The sequence below is a fragment of the Drechmeria coniospora genome, chromosome 02 (genome assembly GCF_001625195.1).
Source record: "Drechmeria coniospora strain ARSEF 6962 chromosome 02, whole genome shotgun sequence".
Taxonomy (NCBI): Eukaryota; Fungi; Ascomycota; class Sordariomycetes; order Hypocreales; family Ophiocordycipitaceae; genus Drechmeria; species Drechmeria coniospora.
In genome coordinates this window covers 7,192,218-7,207,065 of record NC_054390.1, presented here as the reverse complement: position 1 = coordinate 7,207,065, position 14,848 = coordinate 7,192,218, and the positions used below count along the sequence as shown (strand labels likewise).

Sequence of the window (14,848 nt, the reverse complement as noted above, 5' to 3'; positions counted from 1 at the left end):
ACGAAGCAAAGGCAGAACGCGTTGCATCCCTTCTTGGGCGGGCCACCCCCCCTCAGGTTGTATTACTTGTGCATCCAAGTACAGCAAGCACTGTGGCTCGTAGGTGCACTCTGCTTGCCGGCCCATGCACGTACGTACCCTGTCCTTACGGAGTTCAAGTATCGATCTTTCTCGGTACATGTGCAAGGCGTCAGGTACACGTGCTTGTAAGATAACGCCTATTGCAAGTAAGTCTTACAAGTCCTCCTCCGCGCATGCAGTGAATACTACTTAGTAGTACTTAGTAATACCGACACCTGCCTACTAGACCTACCTGGTACCTAGTACCAATAGTACCTCAGGGAATTACTCCGTACGGAGCAGTATTAATACAGTACGGAGTACATAGCTAGGTGCTACGGATGCTCTGTGCAGTTCGGCGCAAGCACTAATTAGTGTACGCAAATGCACATGTACATATTACTAGGTACCTTCGTAGTAGTTATATTACTGTACAGTATTACTCCGTAGTATACAAGTAATTATACTCACTGCCGGCACCCTAAGTACTTGTACAAGTCCTCCCAACTCGCAAGTATTGATACTTGCTGCACCAAGTCGGCCAGCCGAGTCTCATGGAGGAGTCACGATCCCTACCCGTACATCCAAGCACATGGATTCGCTTCCTTTTTGCCGGCGTGACCTCCATCCTGCCGCTCGGAGTCATCATCCATCGAGACCACCAATCACCGACAGCATAATGACGGTCCCCTTGTCGTCGTCGTCGCCGGTGGGTGGCGGTGCTCAGGGCCATTCTCGAGATGGTGGGCGGATGAGAAGTGCTCCGTCCGACCTTTGCCGACGTCGACTTCGCTCCGCCGTGTCTCCGACGTGGACATGCGGCGAATGCAGCACCGGGTTACTTGGCATCTCCAGCATCCAGCCATGGTTTCCACGTCCGATCAGCATCAGGTCCAAGCCGCCGTCGTCATCGTCATCCTCGTCATCCTCGTCACCATCGCCTCCGCTCCGTCGTCCGCACCCCGCGCCCCTAACCTAACCAGTGCTGGTCATGCTAGGCTAGCGGTGGCAATGGCGGCTTCGTACCTGCGTCGGATGCGACTAAATTACAGCACGCTACCTCGTCCTCCGTACGTGCCGCACACCTGCTGACAGCGGCTACATGCGTGCGAGTACGGCTCAGCACAGGTAGCATCATGGCATTCTGGCTCGAGCTCCATGTCCCGTACGCCGTGTCTGCACACTGCTGGCACAGGCACTCAACCAGTACGCCGTGGATGGAGTGCGCATGGCGTGCATGTGCTGTACTTGCCTGCAACTTTGACCGACCATACGTCGTGCTTGCTGCAAGTACTCCGCACCGTACCGCCTATTGCTACGGTGCAACGGCACCTCGCCGTGTTGCGTCAGTACGGTAGCGCACTCTCGCACGCCATTTGTAGGTGCTGTGCTGTTGCTGGCGGCCGCCGACCGGCCTGTTTCTAGGAATGAAGCCTGCCGCCGCGGCCCTGTCCTCTCCACCAAACTCCCTAGCCGACGCTACGAGCACTAGCCCCCTCCCTCCACCACCAAGCCAACCCATCCCGACCCTCCGTTACCCTGCCTTGCCTGCCTCTGCCTTTCTGCCTGTCCGGCCTTGATCTTCTTTTCTTCCACATCACCGTCCGCCTCCAACCCCCCCCCCCCCCCCTGCCCTCGGCTCCGTCGTCGCGCGACGTCGGCAACCCGTCCTCCCCCCTCCCTCCTAGGATCGATCTCGCACCTCTTTCCCTCGCCCTCTAATTTTTTCCACGCATTCTTCGCCCGACCCTACGTCGTCCTCGTCCTTCCTTTCAGCCCCGACCCCCGCAGCCCAGCATCGGCAGCGGAACAGCGACAGCGGCGTAGCGGCATCGGCATCGGCATCGTCGTCATCGTCGTCATCGTCGTCGGCAGCAGCAGCAGCAGCGGCGGCGGCGGCGGCATATCGCATTCGCCCCCTTCCTCGACCGCCTCGCCCACACCGCCTCCCGACACCGCCTGCTCCTCACGCGTTCGCCGTTCGTTCTCCTTCCGCACGCCGTTCGCTGCCCTGCTGCTGCAGAGAAGATGCGATGGCAGCTGCAATCGGCGACTTTGTCCCTGATCTGTCTCGCTTCCACGGCATGATTGCGAACTCGTCCTCGCGTCAGAACCAGCATCACCCTGCGACGACGTCGACGAGCCCGACCGGTTCGCCACCCGCCTCGGACAAACCGCCTCGGAGCCACGGCCCATCGCCGGCGCCCTCGCCGCGCCATACCGACGACGTCGCCTCCGAGTCGTCCTCCCGGTCCTGTGCTAGCCATCTACGCGCGACGGCGGCCACGTCCGTCTCCCACTCGCCCTTTGTCGCTTGCTTCCCCGACGGCGGGGAGCGACCGGTGCCTCCGATAGCCTCCCAAGACGCGCCTTCGGCCGCCGACGGCACCCGTCGGGACGCCTGCCACCCCTCGAGCGTGCCCTCGCCTCCTCCATCGTCGTCGTCCACCGTCGCCGTCGCCTCCCTCCGAGCCGAAGATGCGAAGGCGCCGTCGATGGCCTCCCAACCCAATGACGCCGCCGCCGCCGCCGGTCCTTGTCCGACGCGCCCTCTACCTCCGAGCTCCATGAACGCCTCCCTCCGCTGCCCGCAGCCGTCTCCGCCAGTCGACGACTTCCGCCCGTCAACTCCCACCTCCTACCTGACCCCTCATCCGACCCCAACCCGCCACCAGTCGGTCGTTCACGTCCGTGATCTCGCTCACGTCATGACCTTGGCCCCGACCCACCTGGCCGCCGGAGACGCAGCCGACAAGGCGACCGACTCGCCCGTCAGGTACGAGATAAGCGCCATGCCCATCGGCGACATCATCGAGATGGTGGCCGCCCTCTTGTCCAAGATCACCGGCACCAACGACCTGCAGCACGACGCCACCCGTCGCAACGTGAACCACCAGCAGCAGGCCAACCAGTCCACCGACGCCGCGGGCTCTCAGATGAGTCCCCTGAGCCACTCGGTCCTCGCGTTCCATGGCAAGAATGTGCCCGCCATCACCGTCCTCAGCTACCTGTCTCGCATACACAAGTACTGCCCCACTACCTACGAGGTTTTCCTGAGCCTGCTCGTCTACTTTGATCGCATGACGGAGCGCATCAACGACCTCATCGTGAAGTCGGAGGAATCAAAAGCCGCAGCCTCGACGCGAACTCCCTCGTCTCATCGGCTGTCGACCCAGCCTGACGCCCTCGTGCGCGACAACGGCCGAGCTGTCGCCTCTCGCGAAGCCGACGAGATCGACTCCGACCTTGCCGACGACGACGACGACGACGACGACGACGACGAGATGGCGGACGCGGCCGTGGGCCCCAATCATCGTAGGGAGATGACCAAGTCCGACAAGGTTGCCGACCTCGCCGGGTCACCCGTCGACGCCAATCCTTCCACCTACTTTGTCGTCGACAGTTTCAACATTCACCGCCTCATCATTTCTGGCGTAACGTGCGCCAGCAAGTTCTTCTCCGATGTCTTCTACACCAATTCCAGATACGCCAAGGTAAGCCGCCCCGGTCAACAACCCGCCGTCTGCGGTTCTCGTTTCAATCTAACTCTACCAGGTTGGTGGCCTTCCTCTCGCCGAGTTAAATCACCTCGAGATTCAATTCCTCATCCTCAACGACTTTCGCCTCGCCGTGCCTGTCGAAGACCTCGAAGCCTATGCGACCATGCTTGTCGAATTCTACGCCCGAGACGTGGTGGCCAAGAAATGAAGATCCCCGTCGGCAGGCACATGCCACGCAACGCCATGCCATGCCGCTCGTCACGCATGCGCCCTTTCCTGAAGAGATGATGTTGTTTCGTCATCACCCCCTTCCCCCTATTCCCTTTCTTTGTGTACACCATCACAGTTCGTGTTGGGATTTGGATCAGCACCGCACACTTCAAAGCACCGTGTCCGGATGGTTCATGTGCATTCCAATGCAAAATAGACAATTTGCATATATGTTCGTCTCCATGGCACCTCGCATCGGAAGCTTGCATCGGATGAGCGAGAAAATCGATGGACCAAGAGCAGTTATGCTTACTCACCTGAGGCAGAGTGGCACGCAATCTAGCGACATGATCTGAGCCGTCATTGGCACCGCCCAGCGCTTGTGCCGCTGGCGATCTGCTGATGGGCCGGAGTGGGCAGTATTGGTTGGGCGAGGGAGTTGGGTTCCTAGGGACCACTGCGTATGTCGGATGTTGTATACCTGGCGACGCGGCTCGCTGCATCAGTGTTGGGATACTTTGTTTCCTTTCCGTCTTCCTTTCTTGTTTTCTGTCGCGTCTCTAGGGCCTAGATAGATGGCATGACTGGATATCGGACGGTTTACAGCGGACGGATAGATAGAAGCCAAGTTCGCGACTAGGCCATCTTGAGTGGCAGAGAGGTAGGGGGGTGAAAAAGCACGTAGTGGCCAAACCTAACCCACAATTTCCATTTCCAATTTCCAACGGTAGATACAGGGCCTGATGGCAGGGTCAATTATGGAGGCTGGCTGGCAATGTTGTGCTCGACTTTCGGCATCGTTGACGTATGATTGACACCAACTATACAACTCCCGGAGGACTAGACAGTCCCTGTCCGCAGGCGAATTTCTCGACAATGTCCAACTGTAGTCAACCTGAACGTCGTCATCGCGAGGCTCTATTTGCACTTGCCCCCATGTCCATTCCCTTGTCGTGTTGGGTGACATTACCTGCCCTCAAACCAAATATACCGCTCCTACGCGTTTGCCCAACGCCAGCGACACGAGCTTGTCGGGTCTGACCTCGCTTCATGTAGGAGCCAAGGCCTCGATGGCAGCCGTCCCGAAGGCGAACAATGGTTACGAGGCATCGTGAGCTCGTGATGTGATTTCTCTGTCGCAAACAGTTGCCATTGTTTGGCATACACACTACTGTCCCAAAACCTGTTGTGCAAGCGCCGAGTGTCATGCGCCGGAAAACTAACATACAGAGGTTGTTGGATGGGTGGATGTGGGAAAAGGGTCCACACAAGCACGGTGAGGCTGCTGGGACAGGGGCAAAGTCCATTTAAATTCTCTTACAAACGAGCCCTTGCCTTTGCCTGCCAAGTCTCTAGGGGATCATCAAATCTCAGCCTCGCATTCTCCATTTTTACGCCAAGTTGCCAACGACCAAGGCCGGGCCAGAAGTTCTCGTATTCTCCCATGAGCTTTTCGTCCGCGTCACGCATCGACATGTCGAACCATCCAGTTCGTGTTTGGGGGCTGTACTGCTTCGGCACCACGGTGCACCATCGGTCCGTGCCGGGAAGCTCACCCTGACTGCCCTGGCCTGGAGGTAGGGGCGGCATGGTGAGGGTTGTTTGGAAGCCGAGATAATTGGCCCATCTGGTGGCGAAAGGAAAGGGTGGAAGGTAGGACATGGGGGTGAAACTGGTCTGAAAGAAGGGCGCTGTGCTGGGCGCTGACTCGGTCAAATCTCCGGCAGTGTCATGAGGGTATACCTTCACCCTGACTGAATCGTTCGGTCCCGTGTCCCAGTCAAATCTGGCGAGGTGCTTCGGGCAGTTCCAATCTAGAGGAATTAACTGTCAATATTCCGAAGCTCTCGAAAAGGCTGTGACGTAAGAGAGGAAAGGCAATGTGTATTTTTTTCGCATGGGATGAAACGTGGGACGAGGGACCGGGGGGACGGCGAAGATTGCTGTAGACGCTCGGACATACGTATCCTGCCGTTGTAGCAAGTGTGCTTTTGAGAAACGTAGACGCGAGTGATTCGCGGGTTGCGCCCCACCACCGGATGGCCTTCCGGGCCGTCTCGGGACCAATCGAAGGAACCAGGGACGATCAACATCTCGTCGTAGGGACCGACTGGCGATTCTCGGAAACGGATGATCTGGATCATGCCGAGGCCACCGACAGGCTTGCCGCCCCTGGGATCAGCAAAGTCGGTTCCAGCTTCGAGCGGCGAGTAAGCATGCCCCGGAAGCTTCTCTGCGGCGGCTGCCGAGGTCCAAAAGGAGATGCAATAGACATCGCCGATCAGGGTCCACGGTGGAGGGACGACTTGGATAGGCTCAGGAACAGAGGTTCCGTTGCCGCGAGAGTAGACATCTTCGTCGGTCGATAGGGATGTGGACGTTGCGATGTCCCGTTGCGGCGCGGCGGAAGGAGAGCTTTGCGAAACTGCACCAGGGGCGGCCGTTGCTGTGGTCATGTTGCCCGTGTACACGTTGACATGGGCGGCGATGACTGCAGAAGCGAGCTGGAGAAGGACGTTGGGGGCGGATCTGGTCAAGGGTTCAGTTCGCCAAGGGCTCGGGATGGTTATGTATGTCTGTACATGCACCAAGGATAGAGGGGTTGGGAGCGAACAACAATAAGTCGAAGGAGGACGGAGACGGAGACGGGGCGGGACGGGGCGGAGGCGGGACAGGGCGGCAGATGGAGGCAAGTACGTGAACTGTTGGCTGCGAGGTGAAGCTAGATGGTAGGCTGCCATCGCCCGAGGGAACTAACGTCGAGCGAATCTGCACTGCACCACACCCTGCGCAAAAATGGCGCGAGCGAAGATGGGTGCGGTGCAGGCACGGCCGTCTGACGAAGAATGCCCCTTCATGGTCAGGAGACGTCATGGATGGTTTGGATGCTCACTGACCCGCGCGGAATACGCAAAACCATGTGCTTCTGGAGGTGTCAAGAACACGCAAAGGCTCGGCTAAGCCATGCTCGGCTTGGTATCATCCATGAATGAATGGGTGGATTGGATGGGCAGGGCAGGGCAGGGCAGGGCAAGGATGCCGAAGGCGGGCCTGGTGGAGTGGAATGAATTGGAATGAATGGATGGATGTGCGTGTATGTGTGCTGTTGGATAATTCGTTAGATGATGCAGGCAACGTGCTCGCACTCAGTATGGAGGGTTTAGGCAAGCGTGTGGACGCGCCAAGAGCATGGCGCGAAGCTGAGTCTTGATATGCTTCCAGCCAAGGGCAAGGAGGCGGGCGAAGGACCGAGAAGTGGCCAGGATGCAGCGACATGCACCCGTCGAGTTGCCGACGGAAAGACAGGGCGGCGGGGAAGCGACGTTGTCGCACCGGTAACATGATACGTCGTCCTTTGCACGACGGCGGAGCACCACTAGGGCACCAGATCAGGCGCCTCTCTGGCCTGTCGATGATACGGGCCCGCCAGTAAATCATATTCCTGGTGCCGCGAAAACGAGGAGCCTCGATGGAGCATCCGTTTGTGCACATGCGTCGCAACGACTTCTCGGACATGTGCACAAGTATCCCCTGGGCTGACATGGTGTCTAGGACGCGGCTCATGAAAGGTAGCAGGCGGCATAGTGCGGGTCCGTCCCGGAGATTCACGGGGACATGGCCATTCGCGCACTTGCATCCATGTTCGCGTACCGTTCACCCACGAGGAGGACCGCTTGCAAGCCGCGGCAGGCGGCGGGGGGACGAATTTGGAAGCTCGCAAAAGTACCCGCGACTCGCGCGGGGAAGCCGCCGAGAGTTGGATGCTGACGCTCGCCCCTAGATGGCCCAAGGACATGAGATGATTTGGTCACCTGGAGTGAGCAGCACGTTCAAGTCGTGATACGGAAGCGGCGGGAAAACCAAGCCGAGCCGGTCGAAATGGTGCCATTGCTCTTCAGAGACGGGCTGCGTCGGTAGGTGAAGTTTTTTTTTGTACCTTGGCATGCTGTATGCTGGCAGACCGTCCTGTGCCTCTCGTCAGCCGTCAGCGACATAAGGCATCATCCGTGGCCGCGTCAGGCAGCAAGCGTCACGATTGGTGAGCCGGCGAGGCAGGCTCGTTTCGTAAAGGACGAATGAATGGAGGGATGCATTGTACGGATGGCTGATGCATTGGACGGATGATGGATGCATGGCAGATTGATGGTTGATGGATGCATGAGTGGCGTGCGTGGCAAGGTGCATGCCATCATGGTTCGTGGTGCGGTGCGTGGGTGAGACGGAGAAGGCTGGAATGATACATTAAGAGGTCAGCGCACCCGTTGCACTAGACGTGCGTAGTTGCACAGCACATGCGTTCGTGCCTGTAGACGGATCATGGATGCAAAATTTGATGACCAGAACGGACCGATGCTGGTGGAAGGGAGGGAGAATATGTTGACACCGACGAGTAATGGCCGTCGTGCGCTTGTACGCGTGTCATGATGCTACGTGTACATGTACGGGAATGCGTGACTGACGGAGGGACATTGCTTGCGCACGTGATGGTCTTCAAGGAAAAGAAGGCAAGAGCGAGCGAGAACCGTCAAGGCACGGCAGGCAGGCCCTACCGTCGTCGCCTGCCACCACGGCACTGCTGAAATAGTATTGACTATTTTCTCTTCTTTTTTTTTCCTACTCGTACCTTTCATTCAATTTGCTCCTTGCCGACCGGAGCGCGGTGCGATACGGAGCCACGGGGCACGAGTATTTCATGATGCCCCCTTTTCTGACCGACCGCCCCGACCGCCTGTCCGAAGAAGCGGGCCCGCACTGGCACCAGCATGCTCCCGTCCCGCGAACCCCCAGTCCGGTCCAGTCCAGCCAAGCATCGAGAGCCGTAGCGCTATCGCCGGGGCCCAGGGTTCTGCCAAGCTTTGAGGTAGTTGTGAGTAAGTAGGTGTAAAAAGCAGATGCCATACGCTAACCAACGGGACATCCTTCTCGCTTCTCGTTTCTTGACGCTATGTTCCAGGCTGCCGGAAAGCCGCCGCGGATCCATGTCTCAGCTGTCATGCGCGCCACCGGTGCCTGCATTTTGACCTCACCACGAAACCGTCCACGTCACTGACCGAGGAGGCCTGTACGAGGTCGGAAATCAAGATGCCTTGGGTGAATTATGCCACGGCCGACGGCGTCGTGCCAAGGCAATGTTGCTGTCCCTCCACGGCCTATCGGCCACCTTGGATCTGGGAAACCAGCACAGCGCGGACACCAGCCCGTACGTGTACGCACGCGTAGAGGCGAATTGCTTTCGTCTGGTGCCCAAGTATAAGTGCATGCAATTTTTGCGCACATGTACTCCGTACATTCGAATGCGCTTGTGTGATGAGAAAGATGACGAGCGCATGGCCCACCTACCGGTGCTCTCGGATCGAATGCGCGACACGCCAACCAATCAACAGGCATCAGGCGTTCAGTTCCCCGTATGGTAATGCGCATGCATGTACAGTACATGCAAGTGCCGCACTCATGTCAAGCACTTCTCATTCCTCCACCCTGTGCCTGGCAACCTGCTGTACACATTGCCAAAGACTGTGCCGTGGCATTCATCCATCTCCTCCCCGGTGTCCCGCCAACGCTGACCCAGTCTCGAACATGCGTACATGGCTGGTCGTTTCCCGCCCAAGTACATGACCATGCAAGGTCCTGGCAGCCGGGAAATGCTCGATCAGGGGGCGTAAGGCAGACAGCGACGACCCTGGCATCCCAAACGACCTCTTGCTGGTTCCTACACAAATTAAACATGTCATGGACATACAAGTATAGTAGTCCTGACCAGGGCCTCTCCCGGCCAGGTGCAATGTACAACCAAAATCTCTCCGCGCATCATTACGTCGCCCAGCCTCCGTCTCGCAGCTCCGAGTAACAAAGAAAGTCAAGAGAGAACCGAAAAGGCTCCAAAACAACGGAATCATGCCACTATTACTCGCCCACGCCATCCCCGTCATTACGACCACAACTCGAGCCTCGTAACCGATCGGCCCCACAGGGGAAATGCATTCCCCTCGGGAAGCTGAACATATGCGCTGCTAATACCCACGTACAGGCCGGCTACCAGCTTGGGATCCACCTCGCTGTCGCTGTTTCCGAGGACGCGGAAGTGCAGGCATCTCTCGAGGAACGGAATCACCGCAGAAGGGGACAAGCTTGCGACCGCTCCGGCACGCACGAGCCGGAGGAGGGCCGAGGTCAGAGGCACGGCTCCCGAAACCTTGGATTGGGAGCTCGTCATGTGGCTCATGGTGAAGATGCCAACGGATCCGGCCAGGTTCCGGGACAGCTCCCATTCAGCCTCGTCGGCTGGCGGCAGGCCAAAGAAAAAGAGGATGGCGTAGGATCCATCGAGGGCTCCGACGTTGACATGCACGTTGGCAATCCACTCCGTGTAGTGACCGTGTGCGAGAACGCGCGAGGGAAAAGGGCCGGCCGCGCTTGGCTTGGCATCGGGTGCGAGCACCGTGTCCCGCGCGTCGCCGTCAAAGGTATGCCTCAGGGGGTGGCTCTGGACCGCTGGACGGCGGGCCCGGGCCAGCTGAGCCGCCGGGCTCGACGCTCCGTACCATTGATTGATCTTTTGAATGAGCGACTGGCGGATCGCGTCATCGGAGCCCAGGGACGGGTCCGTATCGGCGTAGGTGTAGCCAAACGCCTCCGTGGTCCTTGACATGTCCGAGTCCCAAAACGTGCCGTCGGGGGAGGAGTAGAAGGGTGTGAGAGGTGTGCTCGAGGACTGGAGCGTGCCTTTCAACGAGGTGAAGGTCGTTTCGCCCGCCGCCATGGGGCTGATCCAGGTCGAGGGGTTGAGTATCTGCCACATGGCGATGATCCTGTCCGTCATGATGTGGTGCATGAAGAAGAGAGGGTCGAACGAGGACAGCGGAACGTACGTCATGTGGCCCTTTGAGCCGCCGTAGATGTGAATGATGTCATGGATGGACTCGATGGAATCCAGCATGGAGAGGCCGCGCGACACCGCCCAAGCCTTGTTGCTGAAGGCGTTGAAGTCATGGTAGTTGGAGAAGAGAATGTAGAGACGCTGCTGAATCTCGGGCAGCTTGGAGAGCAGTGCGGCGTTGGCCTTGGAGTTGTTTGACGGCGGTGCCTCGAGGCTGATGCTCATCTCGGGTCCTCTTTTGGTCTCGTTCCACTGCTTCAGCTGCCTGGCGTCAGCGACACTCGGAGGCGCCCCCCGCATGACACCTACCGGGTTCCAAATCAGCGCCTCCGGGTCGAGAGGATGGAACTGGTACGAGAACAGCGGGTTCTTGATGTTTTGCATCCCGTTTGGGCCATTCTGGGCCACGATGGGACTCCAGAAGAAGTCGGGAAGATGAGTCTGACCGGCAGGCGCGCTCCTGGACCAGTCCCAGTACGGCACCCGAAAGTCCGACGCGGCCTGCTGGTACAGCTGCCGGTCGGTTGCGTTTGCGAACATGCCGGCGATGGCGTTGGCCATTCGGAACATTTGTTGCTTCGGAACCGTCAGCCATGGAGCTCACTCACACCGACGGCAGGGGCTCGCTCATGAATCCATGCCTCGAACAACGCCAGGTACGGCCTGTGCCAGGTGGGGAACAGGACAGAGCTGTGCGGACAGTAGCCGGATTGATTCGCACCCGGAGACGCCTCGACGCCGTTCCATGGCACAAAGGGCACGCCGTGAATGCCTGCTCGTTCGACTTAGGCAACCGACGGGCCGCGGATCCGAGAAGATCGAACGGCACTCACCGGCAATCTGGTACCACGACAGAGGGTCGTCCTGATCCGCAGACTGGAACATGCTCATGGCCAGTATGAACAGGTCCCACCTGCGTTGATCCGCCTTCAGCTGTCGAACCTCGAGCCGCAAGGGAACGCTGCCATTCGTCGCGAGCGGCAGCTTGCCGACGACGATGGGCGTGGAAGCATCCTGCCGCCGGGTGAGGCGAGAGACGTCCACGCCAAAGTCATACGGCTGAGCAGCCGCCGCGAAAACGACGACGAGTCTAGCGGTATGGCCAAGGAGAAGGAGCGCAGCGTGCTTGCCGAGCATCGCACCGTGCCGACTCCGAAGATCGTGGGGATGACGAGAGAGAAGATTACGGGGGAGGCGAGGGAAACGAGTCCGACGCAGCGCAAACGATTGCTCAAAGACGACTACGAAGAGGGAAGCGACCGAGGGACTCCATGCGGATCAAAAGTAAAACGTCCAACGAGTGTAGGTAGGCCCGTGGCCGCAGTGCGAGAAAAGGAGCGTGATGCGGCGGCAAAAATGAAGGAATGGCTCGTCAAACGCAAGAAGAATGCGGCAGAGAAGCGATGTGAGGCGAATGATGCCATGGACGGAGAAAAAAGGCGAGACGCGAAGACGCAAGGAGAAGAAGGAGCGGCGACTGGTCGAACGAGGGGCCATTTCATTGTGCAGGAAGGCACGGGGAATTGCGTGACAAGGAGAGGCTCGCACCTGACTTGAGCATCGCGCTGCTATGCCTTCTCCCCTTTGGCAGCCAAAGAGGAAGAAATATGCTTCTTGATTTGCTGCCGCCCCGATGATGACGGTGCAAACAATCGCATCGAGGCCAAGCCCGGGATCGCGTCGGAAGAGGTTCCAGTTCCAGAGGAGCTCGGGTTGCCCGTGGAACTCGGCGAGATGTCATCGCACAAGACGACTCCGGCAAGGGATGGAGGCAAGCCTGAGCATCAGGTGCTCGTGGTTTCAGCTCGCCGTGCACGGCTGGGCCGCGTTCTAACCGTCATCCGAAACGTTTGTCATACGAGTGGCGCGCATCCGCGGGCAGCAGCAAGCATGGCCATCCGTCCTGTGCCAGCATCCGTCCCTCGGCGAGTCACGGTGAGGTTCGTGGTGAGCGATGACGATGGCATTTCGACGAGCACCAACGGGCCTCATTGTGCTCGATAGATGGATCTTGCTCCTGGCCGACTTGGCTCCGCCCCCTTGGTCCCTGCAAAGACCTGTTTGAAGACGCGCTCGAGCCGTCGAAGGACCTCGTCTCCATTCTGGGCGACCTGATAATGGGTGACGAGGCGGCCGCCCATGACCTTTAAGCCAGCTGCCTCGTTCAGCTCGACGAAGCGGTCCTCGCTGCAGGAGGCGGCGTCCAGATCGAGCCAGCACATGTTGGTGTGAGCCGGATGGACGAGCTCGCCGCCCAGGCTCGTCCACAGAGCCTCGACCCTCTTCGCCATCCCGTGAGAGTCCCCCAGCAAGCCGTCCCGACCGTCGGGGGACTTGCCAAAGGTCTCGTCGACGGCAACGCGAGCGGCGGCGGCGACGACGCCCGATTGGCGCAAGCCGCCCCCGATGGACTTGCGAACCCATCTCGCGTGCTTCAGCGTCGCTCGGGGTCCCACCAGGAGGCTTCCGACGGGCGCGCCGAGCCCCTTGGAGAGGCAAAGGCTGACGGTGTCGAAGTGGGAGCAAAAGTCGGGCAAGGTGCCGGCGCCGGCGACGACGGCCTCCCACAGCCTCGCGCCGTCGCAGTGCATCTTGATGTCGTGCTCCCTCGCGAAGGCGGCGATGCGCCGCACCTCGCTCAGCGGCATCACCATGCCGTTGAGCGTGTTCTCGAGACTGATGACCTTTGTGGGGCATGAATGGACGTCGTCGCCCAGAGCGACGCTGGCGGCCACGTCCTCGAGCGTCAGGTGGATGCCGTTGCTCGACACGACGGGCTTCACGGTGGCACCGGTCAGGGATGAGACACTGCGCCCGCGTCAGCATAACTTGGCGCACAAGCACGAGCGTACGACAGCAAGGGGAGATGGGGCACGAACCCGCCGGCCTCGTACTGGACAATGTGGGACCGATGGTCGCACAAGACGCCGTGCGGAGGCTGAAGCAAGAGACTCCGCAGCGCAAGCTGGTTCCCCATGGTACCGGAGAGCACGAACAAGCCGGCCTCCTTTCCGGCCAAGGCGGCCACGTGGGACTCGAGGTCGGCCGTCGTCGGATCTTCCCGGAAAACATCATCCAGAAGGCTGCAGGACTGGATGGCGGCAAGCATCGATGGCGTCGGCGTGGTCACGACGTCGCCTAGAAAGGGCGTGAGCTCGACATGCGCGCGCCGTTCGACCCGTCCTGGCCGGGCGGTCGGGGAGGGCAGGGTAGGTGACCGTCTCACTTCTCAGGTCGAAGGAGCCTGGGCCTTTGGCACCCAGCCAGGACCCGTGCGCTCCGGCGTCACGGCTGACGGTGGCGGCCATGGCTGTCGGCATGCCGGGCAAAGGCGACAACGCGGGCGGGAACAGGGAAACGGATGGGAAAGGACAGAGCGTCGGCCGACTCGACAAGGTTGCCCATTTCGCCATCGGCCGGCATCGTGGGGTGAGGATGGACATGCTGGGGGGGTAGGCATTCGTGCCCACCGTCGTTGGCCGCGTCGATGCAAAGTCCCGGCACGGGAGCCTGAGCCGGTTGGGGGCGGAGCAACGATGCGTGGCAGAACTTTCGGCGATTGAGCCAGCGTCCGCAGGCCGACGTCGGGAGGAGGATCTGCAACGGCGGTCCTGGATGGCTAGCGTCGGGCCGGGCGACGGGCGCATTGGTGGGCGTCAGGACGGGTGGCCATTCATGCTATTCGAACTGTGCGGAGCACTTATTATGATTGGTGCCCCACACTGGATGGAGTGAAGGAATCATGATTGTCAACTCCGCATACTCGACTTGCTTCACACAGACTCGTCCAACAAGCAGAGCATTGTTGCTACGCACCGTGTGACCAATCGTGGGTATACTTACATTAGACTAGAAGCCTGTTTCTCACAAGAGGGGAGCGGCTCATCGGACATGGATCAATGCTACCTGACTACGCCGTCATCAGTCCCGCAGCCGGTCAGCAGCGCTCTCTACCTGGTAGCACACGCCAGACCTCGTCAGTCAAACTCCGATGCTGCCACCCACCGGCTATGTCTGACAAATATACGTAAATATACATACATATACTTGTTTATACACGATATATATATATATGTACATATAGTTGTGTATGCATGAAAATACGCAGCCGCTACTACCCTCATGACGAGGTAAGGTCACATACTATGATTGTCTATTTCATAGTGTACGCGTGTATGCCCTGTTTGCTCCTAATGTCACG

General features: G+C 59.3%; 5 protein-coding genes across 5 annotated transcripts; 2 read left to right on the top strand and 3 right to left on the bottom strand.

Moving 5' to 3' along the window:
• Positions 1–2,144: 2,144 nt before the first annotated feature.
• On the top strand, positions 2,145–3,768 carry DCS_05093 (putative PCL7-cyclin like protein interacting with Pho85p; the record flags this gene model as incomplete). Its single annotated transcript, XM_040802399.1, has 2 exons — positions 2,145–3,554; positions 3,616–3,768. 2 exons carry the CDS (start codon positions 2,145–2,147, stop codon positions 3,766–3,768), a joined length of 1,563 nt encoding a protein of 520 aa, XP_040657432.1.
• Positions 3,769–5,087: 1,319 nt separating this feature from the next.
• On the bottom strand, positions 5,088–6,226 carry DCS_05092 (uncharacterized protein; the record flags this gene model as incomplete). The annotated part of the gene is made up of 2 exons (XM_040802398.1): positions 5,088–5,584; positions 5,734–6,226. The coding sequence occupies 2 exons, from the start codon at positions 6,224–6,226 to the stop codon at positions 5,088–5,090; spliced, it is 990 nt and encodes a 329-aa protein (XP_040657431.1).
• Positions 6,227–9,699: 3,473 nt separating this feature from the next.
• Positions 9,700–11,187, bottom strand: DCS_05091 (tyrosinase precursor; the record flags this gene model as incomplete). The annotated part of the gene is made up of 1 exon (XM_040802397.1): positions 9,700–11,187. One exon carries the CDS (start codon positions 11,185–11,187, stop codon positions 9,700–9,702), a length of 1,488 nt encoding a protein of 495 aa, XP_040657430.1.
• Positions 11,188–11,240: 53 nt separating this feature from the next.
• DCS_05090 (uncharacterized protein) lies at positions 11,241–12,204 on the top strand (the record flags this gene model as incomplete). Its single annotated transcript, XM_040802396.1, has 2 exons — positions 11,241–11,303; positions 11,437–12,204. The coding sequence occupies 2 exons, from the start codon at positions 11,241–11,243 to the stop codon at positions 12,202–12,204; spliced, it is 831 nt and encodes a 276-aa protein (XP_040657429.1).
• Positions 12,205–12,635: 431 nt separating this feature from the next.
• Positions 12,636–14,090, bottom strand: DCS_05089 (l-allo-threonine aldolase; the record flags this gene model as incomplete). The annotated part of the gene is made up of 3 exons (XM_040802395.1): positions 12,636–13,455; positions 13,527–13,785; positions 13,874–14,090. 3 exons carry the CDS (start codon positions 14,088–14,090, stop codon positions 12,636–12,638), a joined length of 1,296 nt encoding a protein of 431 aa, XP_040657428.1.
• Positions 14,091–14,848: the final 758 nt, after the last annotated feature.